Source organism: Schistocerca cancellata, chromosome 9 (assembly GCF_023864275.1).
Source record: "Schistocerca cancellata isolate TAMUIC-IGC-003103 chromosome 9, iqSchCanc2.1, whole genome shotgun sequence".
Taxonomy (NCBI): domain Eukaryota; kingdom Metazoa; phylum Arthropoda; class Insecta; order Orthoptera; family Acrididae; genus Schistocerca; species Schistocerca cancellata.
The window spans coordinates 151,271,572-151,296,927 of record NC_064634.1 but is presented as its reverse complement, the minus strand read 5'-3'; the positions used below and the strand labels follow the sequence as shown (position 1 = coordinate 151,296,927).

Here is a 25,356-nt window from a genome sequence, read left to right as displayed (position 1 = left end):
CCGGGTTTTAAATTGTAAGACATTTCCAGGGGCAGATGTGGACTCTGACCACAATCTATTGGTTATGAACTGTAGATTAAAACTGAAGAAGCTGCAAAAAGGTGGGAATTTAAGGAGATGGGACCTGGATAAAATGAAAGAACCAGAGGTTGTACAGAGTTTCAGGGAGAGCATAAGGGAACAATTGACAGGAATGGGGGAAAGAAATACAGTAGAAGAAGAATGGGTAGCTTTGAGGGATGAAGTAGTGAAGGCAGCAAAGGATCAAGTAGGTAAAAAGAAGAGGGCTAGTAGAAATCCTTGGGTAACAGAAGAAATATTGAATTTAATTGATGAAGGGAGAAAATATAAAAATGCAGTAAATGAAGCAGGCAAAAAGGAATACAAACGTCTCAAAAATGAGATCGACAGGAAGCGCAAAATGGCTAAGCAGGGATGGCTAGAGGACAAATGTAAGGATGTAGAGGCATAACTCACTAGGGGTAAGATAGATACTGCCTACAGGAAAGTTAAAGAGACCTTTAGAGAAAAGAGAACCACTTGTATGAATATCAAGAGCTCAGATGGAAACCCAGTTCTAAGCAAGGAAGGAAAGCAGAAAGGTGGAAGGAGTATATTGAGGGTCTATACAAGGGCGATGTACTTGAGGACAATATTATGGAAATGGAAGAGGATGTAGATGAAGATAAAATGGGAGATACGATACTGCGTGAAGAGTTTGACAGAGCACTGAAAGATCTATGTCCAAACAAGGCCCCGGGAGTAGACAACATTCCATTAGAACTACTGACAGCCTTGGGAGAGCCAGTCATGACAAAACTCTACCATCTGGAGAGCAAAATGTATGAGACAGGCGAAATACCCTCAGACTTCAAGAAGAATATAATAATTCCAATTCCAAAGAAAACAGGTGTTGACAGATGTGAAAATTACCGAACTATCAGTTTAATAACTCACAGCTGCAAAATACTAACGCGAATTCTTTACAGACTAATGGAAAAACTGGTAGAAGTCGACCTCGGGGAAGATCAGTTTGGATACCGTAGAAATGTTGGAACACGTGAGGCAATACTGACCCTACGACTTATCTTAGAAAATAGGTTAAGAAAAGGCAAACCTACGTTTGTAGCATTTGTGGACTTAGAGAAAGCTTTTGACAATGTTGACTGGAATACTCTCTTTCAAATTATTAAGGTGGCAGGGGTAAAATATAGGGAGCGGAAGGCTATTTACAATTTGTACAGAAACCAGATGGCAGTTATACGAGTCGAGGGACATGAAAGGGAAGCATCGGTTGGGAAAGGAGTAAGACAGGGTTGTAGCCTCTCCCCAATGTTATTCAATCTGTATATTGAGCAAGCAGTAAAGGAAACAAAAGAAAAATTCGGAGTAGGTATTTCTGCACCAGTTTTTGCCCACTGAAGACTCCTAGCAGCAGTCTGACGTGGTTTTCTATAATTTAAGTACCTTCTTCCCAGTGTCCCCAGGAGGCATTCTCTTTTGCAGAGTCTTTTCATTTGTACTTGCTTATGGCGGCGCATGCGTTGATTACGTTGTACGTCTTGATTCTTGATTTTATCGAGAGAAATGAAATTCTCTCAGATCAAAATTAAAATTTTACGTTGAGTTGATGTTATTTTCCGTAACTGACAATTCTTTCAGTACTGCTCGGTTGCTTAAAATTCCTAAGAAATTCCGGCTGAAGATATTTGAAAGACTCTGAAATAATACTCTGGGTATCCCAGACTCCCATGTCCGAGATAACCTAGTATATTCACCAGTCCTGATGCGTTGCTTTATTTGCAGTGATTCCCGTCGGGTTAATATGTTGGATGTAAACGGGAGGTCGTAATTAATCGATCTCATTTGTACAACTAAGGTATTGTGACTTTGAGCTTCAAGGTCTTATCCCGCTATCAAAATCTACATGTATACTCCGCAGGTACGTGGCAGAGGGTACCGGTACACTGCCTGTTGAGTACCTTCCCTGTACCATTCACGAATGGCGCATGGGAAGAATGTCGGTCGGAAAACCTCCGCATCGTCTCTAATCTCTCGTCGACGTGATCATTTCGCGAGACTTACGTGGTGGGAGGAAGTAATGTGTTGCTTGGAACGAACGCTCAAAGAAGAAAACCAGCATTGTTTCTCTGGTATAAATCCATGGAGAAGAAATAAAAACTTTGAGGTTCGCCGATGACATTGTAATTCTGTCAGATACAGCAAAGGACTTGGAAGAGCAGTTGAACGAAATGGATGGTGTCTTGAAGGGAGGATATAAGATGAACATCAACAAAAGCAAAACGAGGATAAGTGAATGTAGTCGAATTAAGTCGGGTGATGTTGAGGGTATTAGATTAGGAAATGAGCCACTTAAAGTAGTAAAGGAGTTTTGCTATTTGGGGAGCAAAATAACTGATGATGGTCGAAGTGGAGAGGATATAAAATGTAGACTGGCAATGGCAAGGAAAGCGTTTCTGAATAAGAGAAATTTGTTAACATCGAGTATAGATTTAAGTGTCAGGAAGTCATTTCTGAAGGTATTTGTATGGAGTGTAGCCATGTATGGAAGTGAAACATGGACGATAAATAGTTTGGACAAGAAGAGAATAGAAGCTTTCGAAATGTGGTGCTACAGAAGAATGCTGAAGATTAGATGGGTAGATCACATAACTAATGAGGAAGTATTGAATAGGATTGGGGAGAAGAGAAGTTTGTGGCACAACTTGACCAGAAGAAGGAATCGGTTGGTAGGACATGTTCTGAGGCATCAAGGGATCACCAATTTAGTATTGGAGGGCAGCGAGGAGAGTAAAAATCGTAGGGGGAGACCAAGAGATGAATACACTAAGCAGATTCAGAAGGATGTAGGTTGTAGTAGGTACTGGGAGATGAAGAAGCTTGCACAGGATAGAGTAGCATGGAGAGCTGCATCAAACCAGTCTCTGGACTGAAGACCACAACAACAACAACATCACTCTTAAAGATATTCTCTCTTGATCTTTTTAATAACTCTGCCATTGCCAGATCGTGAAACTGTTCTGTCGTCCTCACACGTTTCCTCATTGTTATCACTTGACATTCTTGTCTGACATAAGTGTCTAGTGATCTCCCGTCTGTAGACAGTGATCTGATGGTTATCATCTCAGTTGTCAACTACACCCACTCCGTTGGACCTCTACAGGAACGATGACCAGTACCGATCTGATGAACGCATATATTGATCTAACATGCAGAGTACTATGTCTGTACAGATTTCCGCCACCATTACCTATATCGGAGCATTTGGAGATCTTACAGTTCCTATGACGAAACTGAATCCTTACTATGCCCCCTGACTGTGGAATATTTTCTGGTTTTGTAAGTCTACATACATAGCTTTCCTGTTGGTATGTGAAATGTTTCAGTTCTTGGCTAAGATTAATATTACTTGAATGGCATAAATCAACCAGTCACCACCTATTTCGCAATTATTTTGAGTTCACCCGGTGCCGAATTATTTCTGATATGCGAGATTATTTTTTTGACTCTTTCTACTTTAGGCATATTTCTTCTTGGTACGGGACTGGTTTTTAAAAATAAGTTGGTAGTTAGGGTTCTCACAGCCTAATAAATTCTGAAAGTAGATTGCAAGGAGTTCGGAATCATCTTTGCCTCCAGCGTTCCATTTGGGGGTTTTGAAGCATACGTTGGGGGATTAATACAGTCGGACCTCTACTTTAAATTGCTAGTGGAAGTTTCTAGTGTTCTTTCGTGTGAAGGCTTCATCAGTTTCAGTTAGCATGCTGTGCTTGTATTTACGTTTACCTGTTCTGACTATTTCGGTTGAATTTTTCTTTTTTTTTTAATTTTGAGGAATTCCTACACATGTATTTCTGTTTGTGAGAACCCGACAGGTTAGCCGAAAGCGCTAATACGCTGCTTCCTGGGCTCGGGTATGCGCGCTGGCCCCAGATCTAATCCGCGTGGAGGATTACCGACGTTGGCTGGTGTGCCGGACAGCTTGGATGTGGTTTTTAGGCGGTTTTCCACATCCACCTAGGTGAATATGGGGCTGATTTCCGCTTTCCGCCTCAGTTACACGACTCGCAGGCATCTGAACACGTTCGCACTATTCCACAGATTACACTAGCTGCAGACAGCTAGGGTACAGTAATTCCATCCCAGGGGGTATGGGGTGGTGGCAGGAAGGGCATCCAGCCACCCCCTCCACTCAATTCTGCCAAATCCGACCCTAACCATGCCGACCCTGTGAAACCACAGGAAAAAGGCACCAGTAAAAGAATAAGGTTTCTGTTTGTGAGAGTTCCATAGTTGCACATTTTAAATCTTTCATACGTTGGTTTGTCACAAGTGTCATTTGACCATCTATATTGTTCTTGGTAGAGTGCCAATGTTCGAGATGCCTTTCGTATTGAGGTTTTAAGTCATCTCTATTAGGTGCTGCCTGATATGATATATCAAATTCGCAAGAAAATTATCTCTAGTTAGTTTAACTATTCATTAGCAATTCTTTTTGTCCTAGTCGTTTCCATTTTGGATTTGTTAGGATGAAACTTTGCAGCCAAATTATGAATATTTTTCACCTTAACCTTCAAACTTTATTCCTGATTCTGCCTGGTGATGGCCACACGACCTACTTCAAATACTTGTTAATGTTGGTAGTGGGATATCCACGTTTTCCTATGGCTAGAAAGACCGAGGCAATATTTTGACTTTAATCGCAGATTAAAGGTGCGATAACAACCAGTTATCCATTTTCCGTTTGCGGTTCATCTTTCAAACGCCTAGTATAATCCAACTATTCTCTCAAATTTCTTTTCTGCACCAGTTTTTGCCCACGGAAGACTCCCAGCAGCAGTCTGACGTGGTTTTCTATAATTTAAGTACCTTCTTCCCAGTGTCCCCAGGAGGCATTCTCTTTTGCAGAGTCTTTTCATTTGTACTTGCTTATGGCGGCGCATGCGTTGATTACGTTGTACGCCTTGATTCTTGATTTTATCGAGAGAAATGAAATTCTCTCAGATCGAAATTAAAATGTTACGTTGAATTGATGTTATTTTGCGTAACTGACAATTCTTTCAGTACTGCTCGGATGCTTACAATTCCTAAGAAATTCCGGCTGAAGATATTTGAAAGACTCTGAAATAATACTCTGGGTATAACAGACTCCCATGTCCGGGATAACCTAGTATATTCACCAGTCCTGATGCGTTGCTTTATTTGCAGTGATTCCCGTCGGGTTAATATGTTGGAGGTAAACGGGAGGTCGTAATTAATCGATCTCATTTGTACAACTAAGGTATTGTGACTTTGAGCTTCAAGGTCTTATCACGCTATCAAAATCTACATGTATACTCCGCAGGTACGTGGCAGAGGGTACCGGTACACTGCCTGTTAAGCGCCTTCCCTGTACCATTCACGAATGGCGCATGGGAAGAATGTAGGTCGGAAAACCTCCGCATTGTCTCTAATCTCTCGTCGACGTGATCATTTCGCGAGACTTACGTGGTGGGAGGAAGTAATGTGTTGCTTGGAACGAACGCTCAAAGAAGAAAATCAACATTGTTTCGATCTCTGATTTGCTCATTCGAGCTTCTCTCGGTCGAGGAGATGTCTGAGAGTGTCACTTCTCACATTGCCGCTATATCTCAGGATCGTACTCAAAAATCCAGGATTCATTACCTGTCATCCCACGAGTGAACGATTCGTGGTCATTGGCAGCCTTCTCAAGAGGATCAACGCACACGTTCCTTCGATTGTCCATTTTCTCAGTTGTGAGGTTTTTCGGCAACATTTCAGTACAAACCTTTCACATTGCCAAAAGTTCGCTCAAAATTTGATGTACATCGGAAGTATTTAACAGGTCACCCATCATCCTTATTGTTAAACGTCAGTCTGACCTCACTAGAGCACGCACACGTTCGTCATTTTGGTCGGTTTTTGAAGTTGAAGGTCTCCGTGAGCCAAGTTCATCTTCATTGTGATCTCGGATCTCCAAAAACGATTTGTACCAGCGAAACCCTTGTGCTCTTGATAAAGAATCTTCCCCATAGGCACGTTTCAACTTTTCAAAGGTCACACTATCTGATTCCCCAAGTTAACCACAAAACTTGATTGCATAAAGTTGCTCTAAATTCCGCTGTTTCATTTTTGTAATACGCAACAAAAACCACAACTTCACTGATGGTGCTGTCAAAATTTACGTGATTTCTGTACGGAGGTGAAACTCGGACTGAGCATCTGGAAGGGATGAACACATCGGTCTATACAACTAGAACAACCCAGCGTTGTCAGATCATTCGCAATGTTGTCAGTCTCATCACTTTTCTCACACGCCTCGTATATTTCCTGCGCTCACTCCACCTTCTCCAACAATGGATGCCTTTTCCTAGGTATTTGACAACACTTATTATACACATCAAAAAAAGTTTTGCACCACCTTGGGTCCCAGAACTCTTGCAGATAGAGGTTGACTGTGGATATTGTGTCACAGACATAGCCCCTTTGCCTATTCAGAGATGTCACTAAATCCGCCGAGAGATGTAAATAAACATGCATGAGCAGCGCCTATTAGACGGAGGACGTCCGACAGCCGATCAGTTCCAGTCATTCCACCAGGAAGGAGGTACACGGCTCATGTTGTCTGTAGTTCAACCATACCTAGACGGTCAATACCGTGGTTTTATGGCGTCCGCATTGTTACTTTGTGCCAGGAAGGGCACTCAACAAGAGAAGTGTCCAGGCTTCTCGTAGAGAACAAAAGCGATGTTCTTCGGACATGGAGGAGATACAGAAAGACAGGAACTGTCGACGACATCCTTCGCTCAGGCTGCCCAAGAGCTGCTACTGCAGTCAGTGACCGCTACCTACGGAATATGGCTCGGAGGAACCCTGACAGCAACGCCACCATGTTGAATATTGTTTTCGTGCAGCCACAGGACGTCGTATTACGACTCAAACTGTGCGCAATAGGCTCATAATGCCCAACTTCACGACCGACGTCCATGGCGAGGTCCATCTTTGCAACCACGAAACCATGCAGCGTGGTAGAGATGGGCCCAACAATATGTCGAATGGATCGTTCGGTATTGGCATCACTTTCTCTTCACCGATGAGTGCCGCATATACCTTCAACCTGACAATCGTCGAAGACGTGTTTGGAGGCAACCCGGTCAGGATGAACACCTTAGACTCACTGTCCAGCGAGTGTAGCTAGGTGGAAGTTCTCTGCTGTTTTTGGATGGCATTGTGTGGGGACGACGTACGCCGCTGGCGGTCATGGAAGGCGCCGTAACGGCTGTACATACGTAAATGCCATCCTGCGACCGATAGTGCAACCCTATCGGCAGCATATTGGCGAGGCATTCGTCTTCATGGACGACAATTCGCACCCCCATCGCGCACATCTTGTGAATGACTTCCATCAGGAAAACGACATCGCTAGACTAGAGTGGCCAACATGTTCTCCAGACATGAACCCTATCAAACATGCCTGATATAGATTGAAAAGAGCTGTTTATGAACCATGTGATCCATTAACCCCTGTCAGGGATCCACGCCGAATCGCTGTTGAGGAGTGGGACAATCTGAACCAACAGTGCCTTGATGAACTAGTGGATAGGATGGCAGGACGAATACAGGCATGCATCAGTGCAAGAGGGCGTGCTACTGGGTATTAGAGGTACCGGTGTGTACAGCAATCTGGACCACCACCACTGAAGATCTCGCTGTATGCTGGTACAACATGCAATGCGTGGTTTTCATGCGGAATAAAAAGGGCGGAAATGATGTTTAGGTTGGTCTTTATTCCAATTTTCTGTACAGGTTCCGGAACTCTCGGGACCGAGGTGTTGCACAACTTTCTTTGATGTGTGTATTTCCAGCGATTTATGCCTAATGGTGTTACTGAAAACTAGTGGATCTCTTCGCCTCTTTAAGAGCAGTACATTACAGTTACGCCAACGGCCTTGGCACAGTAGTAACACCGGTTCCCGTCAGATCACTGAGAGTAAGCGCTGTCTGGCTTGACTAGCACTTTGATCGGTCACCGTCTGGGTCTGCCGAGTGCTGTTGGCAAAGCGAGGTCCACTCAGTCCCTGTGGGGCCAATTGAGCAGCAGTAGCGGCACTGGTCACGAAAATTGACAACGGCCGGGAGAGCGGTGTGCTGACCAAATGCCCCTCCGTATCCCGCAACTGGTGACGCCTAAGGGCCGAGGATGACATGGTGGCTGTACCGTTGGACCTTCAAGGCCTGAAGGCCTGTTTAGACGGTGTTTCTTTTGTTTAGGTTACAGTTATTGTATTTACATTCAAAGTCAACAGTCAGTCCCTAAATCAGTCGCCAGCATTCTATAGGGTTGTAATATATACTACACTCCTGGAAATTGAAACAAGAACACCGTGAATTCATTGTCCCAGGAAGGGGAAACTTTATTGACACATTCCTGGGGTCAGATACATCACATGATCACACTGACAGAACCACAGGCACATAGACACAGGCAACAGAGCATGCACAATGTCGGCACTAGTACAGTGTATATCCACCTTTCGCAGCAATGCAGGCTGCTATTCTCCCATGGAGACGATCGTAGAGATGCTGGATGTAGTCCTGTGGAACGGCTTGCCATGCCATTTCCACCTGGCGCCTCAGTTGGACCAGCGTTCGTGCTGGATGTGCAGACCGCGTGAGACGACGCTTCATCCAGTCCCAAACATGCTCAATGGGGGACAGATCCGGAGATCTTGCTGGCCAGGGTAGTTAACTTACACCTTCTAGAGCACGTTGGGTGGCACGGGATACATGCGGACGTGCATTGTCCTGTTGGAACAGCAAGTTCCCTTGCCGGTCTAGGAATGGTAGAACGATGGGTTCGATGACGGTTTGGATGTACCGTGCACTATTCAGTGTCCCCTCGACGATCACCAGTGGTGTACGGCCAGTGTAGGAGATCGCTCCCCACACCATGATGCCGGGTGTTGGCCCTGTGTGCCTCGGTCGTATGCAGTCCTGATTGTGGCGCTCACCTGCACGGCGCCAAACACGCATACGACCATCATTGGCACCAAGGTGAAGCGACTCTCATCGCTGAAGACGACACGTCTCCATTCGTCCCTCCATTCACGCCTGTCGCGACACCACTGGAGGCGGGCTGCACGATGTTGGGGCGTGAGCGGAAGACGGCCTAACGGTGTGCGGGACCGTAGCCCAGCTTCATGGAGACGGTTGCGAATGGTCCTCGCCGATACCCCAGGAGCAACAGTGTCCCTAATTTGCTGGGAAGTGGCGGTGCGGTCCCCTACGGCACTGCGTAGGATCCTACGGTCTTGGCGTGCATCCGTGCGTCGCTGCGGTCCGGTCCCAGGTCGACGGGCACGTGCACCTTCCGCCGACCACTGGCGACAACATCGATGTACTGTGGAGACCTCACGCCCCACGTGTTGAGCAATTCGGCAGTACGTCCACCCGGCCTCCCGCATGCCCACTATACGCCCTCGCTCAAAGTCCGTCAACTGCACATACGGTTCACGTCCACGCTGTCGCGGCATGCTACCAGTGTTAAAGACTGCGATGGAGCTCCGTATGCCACGGCAAACTGGCTGACACTGACGGCGGCGGTGCACAAATGCTGCGCAGCTAGCGCCACTCGACGGCCAACACCGCGGTTCCTGGTGTGTCCGCTGTGCCGTGCGTGTGATCATTGCTTGTACAGCCCTCTCGCAGTGTCCGGAGCAAGTATGGTGGGTCTGACACACCGGTGTCAATGTGTTCTTTTTTCCATTTCCAGGAGTGTATTTTACTTCCTCTGAGGAGGACAGGTTTACATCTGTGGAAACATAGACAATAATTTTGATAAATCTTTGGCGTGCAACTGGTTGCCAGTACGATTCCCATTGTATCTCTATAGGCCTTCTTCCAGTTCGCTTCAGTCTGCTGGTATTACAACCTTCCATAGGAAACAACATCGTCTGTGAGTAACTGTACGGAACCTCCACCATTATCTGCTAGAATGTAGACCGTTATTACAAACAGTACACAAAACGGCCCTACAGTACTCCCTTTGGGTAATCCCGGAATTACCTTCACATCGTGTGATTTTACTCCGTTAAGAATGACGTGTTGAAATCCTGCTGCAAGGAATTCCTCATTCCAGTCACAAATATAGTCTGCTACTCGGTATGTTCGTAGTTTGTTCAGTAATCTACATTGTGGAACAGGTTACAATGCCTTGCAGAAGTCAAGGAACAGGGCCTGAGTGCCTTGTCCGTGGATCCTATGGGTGAAGAGATGCTGCTGATTACTGCACCATCTCTGTTTTTGGATCCATGTTAATTTTTATGGAGAAAAATTTCCATTCTCCAAAAATATACCAAAATGCATGGGTATGAAACATGTTCCTTATTGTACAACAGACTGACGTCAGCGGTGTAGGGTCTAACATTCTGCCTGGTGTCTGTTTGTTCTAAGTCGTGTCTCCCTACCACTTTCGCGCAACGACGCTCTGAGCGTGTTTTTTAGGTAATTGACTAGTTTGAACCTGGGACCCGTTGCTGGTAAGGAGACGCCAGACCACACATGACATGTACAGTTCAGAAGAGTTCAGTGACTAGCGATGATATAATCAAATACTTAATGATTTCAGCGTCAGCTCCACTGCACTCCCTGTAAAAGAATCTTAATACTAACTAAATTTATTGGAAGGGGTTCAAGGCTTCCCTATTTTTAGTTAGCTGGTAAAATAACGTCGAAAAGGCAGTTAAGTTTACCATTGGAATTTTTATTCTACTCACAAAACATTGTTTATAAATTGCACTTTTGATGAAAGGAAATATTTTAACACAGGATGATAAAAACCACCTACGTTCAACAAAAAATGTGAACGAATATTCCCTGAGTGGGTTTCCAAGTTCTACAATCAATAGAAGGATGACTTATGTCATATCACATCTGTAATCTAGATTTAAATTAAGTTTCATAAAAGAGAAAGCTATCAAAAATGGTCTACAGTGACCCTCAATTATCTTTAATTACTTATTTAACTTGTCGTAAATTACAGTGGCTGATGTGGCTTCTCAATAATTATATAACAGAAAAATTATCGCGTTTCAGATTTTATCTTCTAGTAGCAAATGTGAATACCATGAAGTTTAATTGACGATCGACATTAGTATTATGCAAAAAGGGGGTGTAACAGATGAGACTTCTGCAGTTCTGAGTGAAGCCTTATGTGCTCTTTTGCGGCATCGCGTGCGTTCATTACCTTGTCGGTGGTTAGTCAGCGTCAGGGGGCGGCGGGCGGGGCAGCTCCACACACCTCGCCGTCTCGGAAGCAACTCTCTATAACTTCTCCTTACTACAATTTACTGAAGTGGGTTTAAGAAAAAGGTGTCTGGCTGTGTTTCCAACTGACCAATCAGTGTCTCAATGTTAACCTTAAGCTCTGCCTACAAAAATTCTCTCTATCCAATGAGAAACGTTAAACTTTTCGTGGTGGGGCAATGTTTTTAATGTTTGCTACGTAACAGAGACGCGTATAGACTCACGCTAAAACTTGCAGCTGGTGTGGCCCTTTTAGTGTTATCGTAAGATCTACACTGTTCTTTTCGAGGGCTCTATCTTTTAACATGGGCTGGGGGCTGCTCTTTGCGATGTGGGTGTCCTTTGTCATAGGGCTTTCTAGCCTACACGGTTCTGCTCTCGGCTTCTGTTCTCGTTTCTCCCGTCGAACCTGCGTCTGTTTCACGGTGGGAAGGTATGACATGCATTTAAGCGTTCTTGTGTTAGTCTGCGATATTCCATTTGCTCACTCGTTGATCGTATTACTTTGGTTAATTTAATGTCAGGATTTATTCGGAGCTATGTGACATACTGCCGGATTTGCTATTATGTCAGGGTTTTCATGGAAGGTGTTGGATTTGCCTGACACCTTACAAGGGCTATAATTCTATTCTTCTGTCTGCCAACTCTTCCTCAAGCTTGGAATGACCGACGCTTTTTTCCACTTGTTTCGTAACTTCTGTTGCCGTTCTTTAACGCCTGCTATAGTCATCCTGCTCCTCATTTCAGATGACTTTGGGCCATGAAAAGTATCTACTGAGCTCCTCAATACACTAACTACTCAAGGCGGAGTAACTATTGCTATTACTATTACTGATGCTACACAATCCGATCACGTTAATGAGACCAACGCCTATATTAAATGTCAACGTGCTATAACCACTCACGGACAGTAAGTGCCAGCATTGAGTGGGGAGTATATAAATCGTATCGGGGAAACGAGGACGCCACTGCAGTCGCTGTCGAAATATGGAAAAGGAGGGATTTATATGACGTCCAAAATGCTGTAATCATTGGCTTCCGGGCCGAAGGTGGAAGCATTTCCGAATCTGTTAGCGTAACTCATTGGTTAAGGTATACCGTGTATGGCAAAATGGCACTATCCAAATCCGGCGCCGAGGCAGTTGTAGTGCACCACGCGCCATAGACGACGGAAGGTGAACGATGGGTGCATGAATGTGTATGGGCGAGTAGACGTGCAACTGTTGAGCATCTGACCGCTCAGATGAACCAAGGGGCTGCCAACATTGTCTCCTCAACGACTGTTCAGCGAAGGTTGCTGCGTATAGACGTCCACAGCAGGCGCCTGGCTCATCCACCCACGCTCACTGCTGGAATTTGCACGCCAGTACCGCAACTGGATGCCCACTAAGCGACAACAGGTGTCCTTTTTAGATGAATCACGCTTTATGCTCCATGGTGCAGACGGCCGTTGGCGTGTACGGCGTGGAACGTCTGAAAGCGAACACCCTGCAACCAGAAGGGACCATTAGCTCAAAAGAATGATTTCGTGGCATTCCCTGGGTTATCTCATCGTTCTGAAAGGCACACTGGATCGACACATGTGTGCAGCTCTCCTTCGGGACCATGTGTATCCTTGAGTGCAAATTTTTGTCTTCTTCTCGTAGGCCTCTACCAGCAGGACAATGCAACGTGTCACCAGCTCGAAGTCTACGTGAGTGGTTCTACGAGTACCAGAATAAGTTTTACAAGCTCCCCTGGCCACCAAACTCCCTGAGTTTAAACCCAGTCGAGAATCCATGGAACCACCTCGATTGGGCTGTTCGCTACATAGATCCACAACTGAGAAATCCATCGGCAGCTGGCCACGATACTACAGGCAGCAAGGCTCCACATTCGTGTCGGTACCTTCCAGAAACTCTTTGACTCTTCTCCTGCACGTCTTGCACTGTAAAAGATGGTTGCGGTTTTTTGTAGTTGCCAGACGGATATTTTATCACTGTCACTCAGGCCTTTCAGAGCTGCTCTGAGTGTGCCGGAAAGCGATGTGACCACTATCAGTGGATTATTCCTTGATCACTGTAGGTCGTACCTGACAGGTTTTCAGTTTGTTGTTTGTCGATACTGCTATCACCTGGGATGGCAATATCAATGATCTACACTTTCTTTTCCTCAAGAATTGTGGTCTGGTGTATTGTGTTCCAAAATTCGACGTGTTACAAGTCCCACAATAATTTGGCATGTTGGTTTTCAACAACTTTTTCTTGCTTGTGGTCGCGCCAGTTCGTTGCCACCGGTAGATAACAATTTTGAAATACGTTTCACAGGACCATTCGTGTCACATGCTTGTGCGTTAGCCTGCAACTAGCCAGGACGATCTTCTGGTAAATTCTAAGGATATCATTCAGAGTTTCGTCAGCTTCTTTGCAAGTCTACATTTTGGGTATTTTGTTGATTTCTCTAATGTAATGTGCGTGAAATATTATGGGACTTAACTGCTAAGGTCATCAGTCCCTAAGCTTACACACTACTTAACCTAAATTATTCTAAGGACAAACACACACACCCATACCCGAGGGAGGACTCGAACCTCCGCCGGGACCAGCCGCACAGTCCATGACTGCAGCGCCTAGACCGCTCGGCTAATCCCATGCGGCTGTTGATTTCTCTACTGTTACTTTGTCGGCATTAGTTCTGATAGCTTGTTTTCGTACAGAAAAAATCTTAGATTTCCTTCTTTAGGGTTCAGTTGGTCAGCCAAGACCAGGTCTTTCCTTTATGTGTTTTGCCTTCGATTTTCTCAAAAAACCGCTCATGCATTTTTTTTATTTTTTATTTTATTTTTTTTCTCAGGCTGTCAGTCCGGCTTTCCGGTACTGAATCTTGGTTTTCTGCACCTTGAGAAACTTCCTATAATTGGCTTCAACCAGAGTTGATTCATTGCTGTCTTTCATAAAGTCTGCAGAAGTTTACAACTGAATAGTATCTAGCATAAAAATTGTGGTCAGAAAAGTATGTAGTATATAACTACAGTATCAATAAAAAAATTTTGGAAGCCAATTTGACTGTCGGCAATGCCATCAAGACCTTGAATACATGAATCATGTTTAACGTCAGGTACACTGCCCACACTATGAACTGGAGACAGGCAGGGAGTGGACACATGAACAGGAAAACGAGAAAAGTTATAACAATATGCCGGCCGGTGTGGCCGAGAGGCTCTAGGCGCTTCAGTCGGGAACCGCGCTGCTGCTACGGTCGCAGGTTCGAATCCTGCCTCGGGCATGGATGTGTGTGATGTCCTTAGGTTAGTTAGGTTTATGTAGTTCTAAGTTCTAGGGGACTGATGATCTCAGATGTTAAGTCCCATAGTGCTCAGAGCCATTTGAACCATTTTTATAACAATATGTCATATATTACACCCTCGTGGTGATTTTGACATGTCGTATTTGCCCAGAAACTCACCTGGCAGTAGGCTTTTACAAGTTAGGAAGAAAGAAGGAAAACATGCACTGTATTCTGCAGACTGTTCCATCCAGCCACGACTGCTGACCGGTCTACACAGCTTCAACTCCCATCACCCTCGCAAAAAGTTACCCTGCAATCATTCTGTAAACAGTTCCCTATGCTCTGCTGAGCTGTTTTCCCGGAATACCCTTCCTTCTTGGAGTCGTTGTTCCGCTAGATATGGGGGGCATCTTCTGTGAAGTTTTGAAGATAGCAGAGAGGTACAGGGAGAAGTAAACTGTGATAGAAGGTCATCCGACATGTATTGATAACTTGGCCGATAGAGCGCTTGTCTCCGAAAGTGGCAGTGTACAGTTTCTCTTCCCAGTCTGGCACACAGTTCTAATCAGATAAGTGATTTCTATCAGAGAAACGAATAAGATTTTGATTACATTATTGTGCTCCTTTCAAACACCTTTTTTGGAACAATACTTTTAGTTTAGTGACTGTGTTTAGAGTCGTGTTTTCACTGCCACTCCACAGCCCATGTTGCTACTAGATTTACAATCTCTCCACAGCAAGACGGAGGCCAAGGTTGACTATAGCAATCAGATTCAAATAGATTTAGGTTGCAGTAGTCATGTAGTGATGAAGATACCTGGACAGAATAGAATAGGATGAGCACTACATCAAACTAACGTTCGTACTGAAAACCACAGCAAATACAATCGTCAAGCACATCTTGTGTGAAATCGAATTTCACGTAAAATACTGTCTAAATTTACGTTTAAGCCAAACATATTACAGGCTGCAAGAGTCAGTCACCAACTTTGTACATGCAATCGTTCTATTGCCTACTGAACGACTATTCTGTTTGGGGAGTAGAATATCTGATTCCGGAGAAGTATTATCAGCCATTTCGAAAAAACGTCATACACATAGTATCGAAGATAGTAAAGGTAGATATGTGCGAGAACTATCGAACGATCAACTTAACACGGAGAACAGGAAAGAAAATTGAGTATCACGATCAGCTTGGTTTGCGGAAATGCCCTTGATAATGAAACCAAGACTTGCGAAAAATCATTATACGTTCGTTCGACGTGTCGTCTTAAAAAAATGTCATTCGAAAATGTAAAATTATACAAGACGTCCGGAATTCTGATGAAAATAGGAGTAAGTTATGTGGAAAGACGGACATTATACAAACGTACAAGAACAAGGGGGGGGGGGGGGGGGGACAGTAGCAATGGAAGAACAAGAACGAAGAGTTTGTATTAAAAAGGATATAAGTGTAGTCTCCAGTCTTTCAACACTGCTGTTCAATATAAATACAGAAGAAGAAATGATGGAAATAAAATAAAACTCCACACTGATTGTAAGATTCAGGATGAAAGGATATTAATGATAAAATTCTCTAATAAAATTGCTGTTTTCAGTGGAAGTGTAGAATTGCAGGCTATCTTGAGCGGAATGATCAGTCTAACGAGTACAGAATATGGAGTGCGAGTAAACCGAAGAAAAAATGGTTCAAATGGCTCTGAGCACTATGGGACTCAACATCTTAGGTCATAAGTCCCCTAGAACTTAGAACTACTTAAACCTAACTAACCTAAGGACATCACACACACCCATGCCTGAGGCAGGATTCGAACCTGCGACCGTAGCAGTCCCGCGGTTCCGAACTGCAGCGCCAGAACCGCTAGACCACCGTGGCCTGCAAACCGAAGAAAGACGAACGTAAGGAGAAGTAGCACACACAGGATTAGCGTTAAACGAAATATCAGAAGTGGTGACAGCGAAGTAGATAAAGTGAAAGAATTGTGCTGCCTTCGAAGCAAAACAATACGTGATCGACAAAGCAAGGTGGAGATGGAAAGGAGACCAGCATAGGTATATTTCTAATTGGAGGAAGAAATTTCTAACGATGTACGTCTGGAGTACAGTAGTGAATCATGAACTGTGGTAAAAACGGAAAATAAGAAAATCGAAGCGTTTGAGATGTGGTGCCATATAATGATGTCTGAAAATTAGGTGGTCTGAAAAGATACGAAATGGCGAGGTTTCCCGCAGATCTGGCGGTGAAAGAAAGACATGGAAAACACTGACAGGGAGACAGAACAGGGCTTAGGACTGTATAAGGACATCAGAGGATAACTTCTATGGAATTAGAAGCAACTGTAAGGGGTAAAAATTGTAGGAAACGGAAACGACAGAGATTGAAATATGTCCAACAACCAATTGAAGATATAGGGTACAAGTGTTACTCTGAGATTTTGAGGTGGGCTTGGAGAGGAATTCGTGATGTGTCACGTCAAATTTGTAACAAGACTGATGATTCAAAAACTTATTACATGCAATCGATGTTTTGTATATGAAGATCAGTAGATCATTAGGATTAATCAAAATCTTTAAAATTAAGAATTTCCTTTTGTGGTAGGCAGGCTGAATTTTACTTTGTCTGACGTCTTTGTTTTAGAGAAATTAGTGTCGTGCATTATTAAACTATTCAGAAGTCTGATGATCCAAAAACAAAGTGCACGAAATAATATTCTGTGTATGAAAGTCAGCAGATTATTAGAATTAATAATAATATGTAAAATTAATAGTTTCTTTTGGCAGGTCCGCTGAATTTTACTTTTCTTTGATGTCTTTGTTATGGAGTATTAACATATGATTGACAGCTAACCCACTTATTGTTTACATTGTTATTAAAAGTAAATTTAATAGGTAAACTAAGGTCCATTTTAGACAAATGATAAATGGCGATTATTTGTGAAACAGACAACAAATAATTACCTTTCATTCATTCTTAATTTAAATGCTCCAGCTGTTACAATGTTAATGTGAATAAGTATGTAAACTGCTGATGTGTCTGTTTCTTTTACAGACGTCAAGAACTGCGTATGGTGCAAACAATTTGGGCCACATAAAGTATGCGTCCAGTACACGTGTTTAACCAATGTTAATGGTGGTATGTACAAATTCTAAAATCATTGTTTTAAGCTTTTGATATCTAATTAAGTAGCCGGCGTTTATAGAAAGAGCTAATAGACAAAACGTATTTCCGCATTTCCACCACACTTCATCATTACTTTCGCATTATTATTATTGTTACAGTTAATAATTGACTAATATAGAACTTAACTCTACATTTCCTACTACACCAGAATGCCCCACCAATGTGTAATCTTCGTTAATAATTCACTACAGCAGAACTCAACTCTGCGTAGTGTACTACACTCCAAAGCCTCACAAATGACTAGTATTCGCTAGTTCTCCCCCCTCTATACACACACCTAATACTTCTTTTCTGTTCCATAGTAAAAGCAACACCATTCTAACTTTTTTGTTATTGAGGATTTTCCTTGGAGATCTTTCTTCTACTAATTTCTCTAGCACCTTTATGAGTAATCACAACACATGTCATGCTCCTCTCTTCGTTTCCACTGCGTTTCAGATGGTTCACATTTCAGTTTCATCCTACGCTGAGCTCACTTTCGGAAACCTAGTGATTGGAGCGGGATCAGCGATAAGGGGAGAGGCTATCGTAAGCAGTATAAGAAAAAGAATAACCAGCGAAAGAGTAATCCCTGAAGGGGAAGAGCGGAGAAAAGACGGCGTTTTCTTCGCGAAGCACTATTAACGAAGTTTAGAGAAGTGGCATTTGAGACCGACTGCAGAACGATTCTACTGCCACTAACGTACACTATGTGATCAAAAACCCGGACACCTGGCTGAAAGTGACTTGACTTACAAGTTCGTGGCACCCTCCATCGGTAATGCTGGAATTCGATATGGTGTTGGCCCACCCTTAGCCTTGATGACTGCTTCCACACTCCCAGGCATACATTCAACCAGGTGATGAAAGGTTTCTTGGGGAATGGCAGCCCATTCTTCCCGGAGAGGAGAGGTATCGATGTCTGTCGGTGAGGACTGGCACGAATTCGGCGTTCCAAAACATCCCAAAGGTGTTCTATAGCGTTCAGGTCAGGACTCTGCAGGCCAGTCCATTACAGGGATGTTATTGTCTTGTAACCACCCCGCCACAGAAAGTGTATTATGAACAATTGCTCGATCGTGTTGAAAGATGTAATCGCCATCCCCGAATTGCTCTTCAACAGTGTAAAGCAAGAAGGTGCTTAAAGCACCAATGTAGGACTGTGCTGTGATAGTAACACGCAAAACAACAAGGGGTGCAAGACTCCTCCATGAAGAACACGACTACACCATAACACCACCGCGTCCGAATTTTACTGTTGACACCACACACGCTGGCAGGTGGCGTTCACCGGACATTCCCCATACCCACACCTGTCTTCGGATGGCCACATTGTGTACCGTGATTCGTCATTCCACACAACGTTTTTCCACTGTTCAATCGTCCAATGTTTACGCTCCTTAGACCAAGCGAGGCGTCGTTTGGCGTTTACCGGCGTGATGTGTGGCTTATGAGCAGCCGCTTGACCATGAAATACGAGTTTTCTCACCTCCCGCGTAACTGTCATAGTACTTGCAGTGGATTCTGATGCAGTTTGGAATTCCCGTGTGATGGCCTGGATACATGTCTGCCTATTACACATTACGACCCTCTTCAACTGTCGGTGATCTTTGTCAGTCAACAGACGAGGTCGGCCAGTACGCTTTTGTGCTGTACGTGTCCCTTCACGTTTTCACTTCACTATCACATTGGAAACAGTGGACCTAGGGATGTTTAGGAGTGTGGAAACCTCGCGTACAGACGTATGACTCGTGTAACACCCAATCACCAGACCGCGTTCGAAATCCATGAGTTCCGCGGAGCGCCCAATTCTGCTGTCTCACGATGTCTAATGACTACTGAAGTCGCTGACATGGAGTACCTGTCAGCAGGTGACAGCACAATGCACCTAATATGAAAAACGTATGTTTTTGGGGATGTCCGGATACTTCTGATCACATAGCGTACATTTCACGTAAGGACCACGAAGACATGATAAGAGAAACTATGGCCCATACGGAGGCTCATAAACACCTTGCTCTATTTACGAGTGGAATAGGAAAGAAAATGTATAGTAGTACCTGGTACCCTCCATCAGTATCCTACTGAACATGTACGCAGATGTACGATTATATATATAGAAGTAGAACTACTTACGAACACGAGCGCAGAACTTCAGAAGTTTAAACATGGTAAGGAGGCTTGAAAACTAGAAAAAGTAAAATCTAAAGGCCCACTCTACACATAGTAAGGCTCAATGTAGTGAAATGGAATGAAGAATCAGGTTACTAGTCTAGTATAATATCAACAGCAGCAGAAAATTGAATAACGTGAGTGATGTTGGTAATTAATAGGTAGGTAGGACAGAGAGTGAGTTAGCGTGAACAGTGCAGTGACTGGGTTGTTCTCATCAAAATCGGCACCAAACCAACGCCAGTAATAATGGCTTACATACAGCCGATAACGTCACAAGGAGAAGATGGAGAGTAGAGCAAATATGTTAGGATATATAACGGGCAATTGAGTACGTAAAGGGAGAAGATAAGTTAATAATAATCAGGAATGATGCGAACGCGGTAATAGAGGAAGGCGTAGAGGAGTGAGTGACAGGTGACTATGGGCTTAGTAGTAGGAATGAGAGAAGAGAAAGACTGGCTGAATTCTGCAGTGAGTTTCGGAAAGTAATAGCTAACACCCCCAAATCTACGATATCATGAGATATACTTTGAAAATACCTGTAGGCAGGTAAAAAATGAAGCCAAGGAGAAATGGCTACAGCAGGAAAAAATCTGAAGAAATCGCAAAAGAAAAGGTAGTCGGAAGGAATGATTCAACATATAGAAAAGTCAAAATAGTCTTCGGTGATATTAAAACCAAGGGCGCCAACATAAGAGTGCATTGGGAATTACACTGTTAATCGGAGAGGAGAGAGCTAACAGGTGGAAAAGAGTACACTGAAAGCTTCTACGACGGATAGGACTGGTCTGATAAAAATTTTTAAAATTATTGAGGGAAGACACGTCTAAACGACAAGAGACATAGCATCAGGCCTTCAGAAAAATATATCCTCGCAGTCCCGAAGAAAGCAAGAGCAAGAAAGTTTGAGAACTGTCGCATACTTAGCTCACACATCCAAGTTACTGACAAGAATAATACGCATAAGATAAAGGCAGCTGCGAAAAGAGTTCTGACGTTATGCTTGATAATGGAAGCTAGAGTTAAGAAATATCAATACAAGTTCATAGGATTTGCAGATAGAGGAAAATCGGAAGACGCATGATTTTCAAAATTCTCGGAAAAATATATGTAAGCTATAGGAAAACGAAGGGTAATATACAATATCTACAAGAGTCAAGAGGAGACAAAATAATGGAGGGCAAAGAACGAAATGCTCTGATTAGAAAGAATGTAAGAGAGTTTTGCAGTCTTTGGCCCATAATGCTCAACCTTTACATCGAGCAAGCAATAATGTAAATAAAAGAAAGATCAAGACTAAGATTAAAATTCAGAGTGAAATGATATCAATTACAAGAGTGAAACTTCCTGGCGTATTGAAACTGTGTGCTGGAAAGAGACTCGAACTTTTTATCTTTTTCTTTCTTCATTTTGTTCTTTATTCTTTTCATAATTTGGTCTGGTTGAATGTCAGAGAACTGAAATCATCTAAGCGGGCCCTCTCAGAGAACTGAAATCATCTAAGCGGGCCCTCTGAGCTTGCCTTTAGCGAGCAAGTGCTCTACCAACTCAGCTACTCGGCTACGAGCGCACCACACACGACCCGTCCTCACACCTTAACTTCCTCTAGTTCTTCACATCCTACCTTCCAGACATCACAGATGTTTTCCTGAGAACCTTGCGGAACTAACATTCCTGGAAGAATGGATATTCCCTAGATATGACTTAGCCACAAGCCTGGGAGATTTTTCCAGAATCATAAACCTGGAATTATGGGCTTCATTGATGGCATCGCTATGCTGAGTGAAAGTAAACAAGAATTACCGGACTTACCGAATGGATCAATAACAAATTAGCACAGATTATGGACTGAGAGTAAGCCAACGAAAGACGAAAGTAATGACGATTAGTAGAAATGAGAGAATCGATAAACTTAAAATCCGCATTAGTGACGACAAAGTAGACTAAGTGAAGGAACTCTGCTACCCTGGAAAAAAAATAAATCATCATCATCATCATCATCATCATCATCATCATTTAAGACTGATTATGCCTTTCAGCGTTCAGTCTGCAGCATAGCCCCCCTTATACAGTTCCTCCATGATCCCCGATTCAGTGCTAACATTGGTGCCTCTTCTGATGTTAAACCTATTACTTCAAAATCATTCTTAACCGAATCCAGGTACCTTCTCCTCGGTCTGCCCCGACTCCTCCTACCCTCTACTGCTGAATCCATGAGTCTCTTGGGTAACCTTGCTTCTCCCATGCGTGTAACATGACCCCACCATCTAAGCCTGTTCGCCCTGACTGCTTCATCTATAGAGTTCATTCCCAGTTTTTCTTTGATTTCCTCATTAAAAATTTATTTTATATTTATTTGTTATTGAAATTATTGCCATTGTAGGCGTGGGTGCTCACAGTAATCAAGTTGACTTTCTTCAACGTTTGATTTACAAGCAAAACAAACGTCCTTAAAACTGTAGTGCCATTAATGACATGAAGGTGATTAGTGTGCTTTTCTCTCAGTAACAATGGTAGTGGAGACAAGTTGCGGGAGGACTCTGAGAGCAGAGAACGGTGCTTCGCGACTGAGAGAAAGCGTATGTCATTCACGTTTTCAAGAAGGGCCTTAGAACAGATACACACAAATACAGACCTGCATCGTTGACGTCGATGTGTTATGGAATTTTGGAACTTGATTTATCTTCAAGAATTATGAAGTTTTGCAGAATAAAAATCTCCTTTACAAAAGTCAACATGGATTCCGCAGAGAGAGATCCTGTGATACTCAGTTCGTTCCGTTCCTCCATGAAATCCACTGCGCCGTAGACGACGGCGCTCAGGTTGATGCCGTGTTCGTTGACTTCAGGAGGGCATTTCACACCGTCGCGCACCGTCGTTCAGCGAAAAAAATGTTGACCAGATTCGCGACTGGACTCGAAATGTCCTTGCTGATAGAAATGAACATGTTGCTCTTAAAGGAACAAACCGACAGATGTAAAGATAATTACCGAAGTACCCCATGGAAGTGCGATAGCAACGTTACTGTTTACAATGCATATCAATGATCTAGCAGAAAGTGTCGGAGGTTCTCTCGCACTGTTTGCAGAAGATGCACTTGTCTGTAACAAAGTAGCAAAGCCAGAAAGAATCGATTTGCAGAATGTGCTGCTGAGGAATGATGAATGGTGTAGGCTCTGACAGTTGACGCTTAACGTAAATAATTGTAGAATATTCCACACACATAGGAAAAGAAAGCCACAAATGCACGACTGTTCTGTTGACAAGAAACTGCTGGAAACAGTATCCGCTGTAAAACATCTAGGAATGTGTCCAGCGCGACGTTAAGTAGAATCACCGCATAAAACAGATGCTATGAAAATCAGATGCCAGGCTAAGATTCATAGGAGAGACTTAAGGAAATGTTACTCATTCACGAAGGATGTAGCTTATAAGGCCCCTGTTCGACCGCTTCTTGACTTGTTCATCAATATGGAATTCTTTCCAGGTAGGACTATAGAGGAGTTAGAGAAGTTCCAAAGGAAAGCGGCGAGTTTCGTCACAGGAGCGTTTAACTATTAAAATTGCGAGAGAGCAGTTTCCGGGAAGAGTCGGGCAACAAGTAACTTCTTCCGCTAATGACACGATGAGAAAATTCGAGAAATTAGAGCAAATACAGGGGCTTAGCGACAATCACTCTTTCCAAGCGCTATCCGCCAGTGAAACGGCGTAGGGGGGAATCGGTCAGTGGTACCAGAATTATCCTCCACCACTCACCGTTATTTGGCATGCGGAGTAGGATGTAGATGAAGATTCGTACTTGTAAGATAGAATTGGTAAGCATGTTGTATGAAAGCGATGTAGGAGGTATAGGAAAGAGAATACTATTGTTGTAATGCAGGCAGTGAGAAGTGAGTTGGAATCCTCATTTGAGAACGCATAAATAACATTCATAGCAGTTGTTGGAAATGATATGTCGCAGATGTTATTGCATGACCGGAGATCTGGCCCTGGTAATGAATGTAAAGTGTTTGGATACAAATGAAAACGACGATATGTCGATACAGGAGCTGCAACTATCTCAGAGATGGAAGTCAAAAATGGTAATTGGTACTCGAGTTTAAGTGAGATATTTGACAGTTATCAAAGTATCATTGTATTCACCTGTCTGTAAAATTATGATTTTCTAAGATACTTCGCAGTCGCTTCATTAAATGTGGCAATTTTATCTACATTACCGGAAGAAAAGTGAAGCACCCAGAGATGCGGTCGGATTTTATTTAATTTCATATACGTCTAGAGCTTCGGCGGGTATGTAAATGATACGAGTTGCAATTTTCTGTTACAAGTACAACGGCTACCAGAGTACATCAGTGTTTTTCGTGTTTAGTGTTGTAGCCACGCCTGGTAGGGTATACAGGGTGACACAGCTGCCCCTACCGTCGTCTTTTATGCAACCCGCAATGTTACAACTGGACTTCATAAACCACGACCGAGATTTTCATATTCTCTCACTACAGCCAAATTATTAATCCTACAGAAAATGAACACCACCTTTTTGTAGAAAATTTTATATAGCTTTTTTTTATACTGGGATATATTTTCGCTAGAGATCTTAGTTTTTGAGTTCTTCAACAAAAACGTGCAAAAGTGATCTTCAAACGCACAACCAGTCTCACACTCAGCCTCCACCTGTCAGGATTTCTAGTATATTGTTCATGGCACTCCCCCCTACCACTGTACAAATATTTACGACTGCACGAATTATTTCCAACATTCGACCTCTTTTAGTCTTAAGTGACAAGACAGATCACGCCACTGACTAAGTCAAGCACTAAAAAATTGTAAAATTCTGCCTAGTAATTTTGTGAATTTTAACATCATAAAACAAACAATTACATAGTTTCATTCGTCAGACCTACTAACTACGAAACCACTGTGCTTGCAAGGGTTATGGACTGAGAGTAAGCCAACGAAAGACGAAAGTAATGACGATTAGTAGAAATGAGAGAATCGATAAACTTAAAATCCGCATTAGTGACGACAAAGTAGACGAAGTGAAGGAACTCTGCTACCCTGGAAACAAAAATAAATAATTAAAAATTTATTTTATATTTATTTGTTATTAAAATTATTACCATTGTAGGCGTGGGTGCTCACAGTAATCAAGTTGTCTTTCTTCAACGTTTGATTTACAAGCAAAACAAACGTCCTTAAAACTGTAGTACCATTAATGACATGAAGGTGATTGGTGTGCTTTTCTCTCAGTAACAATGGTAGTGGAGACAAGTTGCGGGAGGACTCTGAGAGCAGAGAACGGTGCTTCACGACTGCGAGAAAGCGTATGTCATTCACGTTTTCAAGAAGGGCCTTACAACAGATACATACAACTACAGACCTGCATCGTTGACGTCGATGTGTTGTGGAATTTTGGAACTTGATTTATCTTC

General features: G+C 43.2%; 1 protein-coding gene across 1 annotated transcript in view; it reads left to right on the top strand.

The window, feature by feature from the left end:
* LOC126101245 (odorant receptor Or2-like) overlaps positions 1-25,356 on the top strand; it is a 249,127-nt gene that overhangs the window by 49,237 nt on the left and 174,534 nt on the right. The window contains exon 3 of the mRNA XM_049911932.1: positions 17,642-17,725. Within this exon, the coding sequence (XP_049767889.1) occupies positions 17,642-17,725 (84 nt within the window). The remainder of the gene's footprint in view (positions 1-17,641; positions 17,726-25,356) is intronic.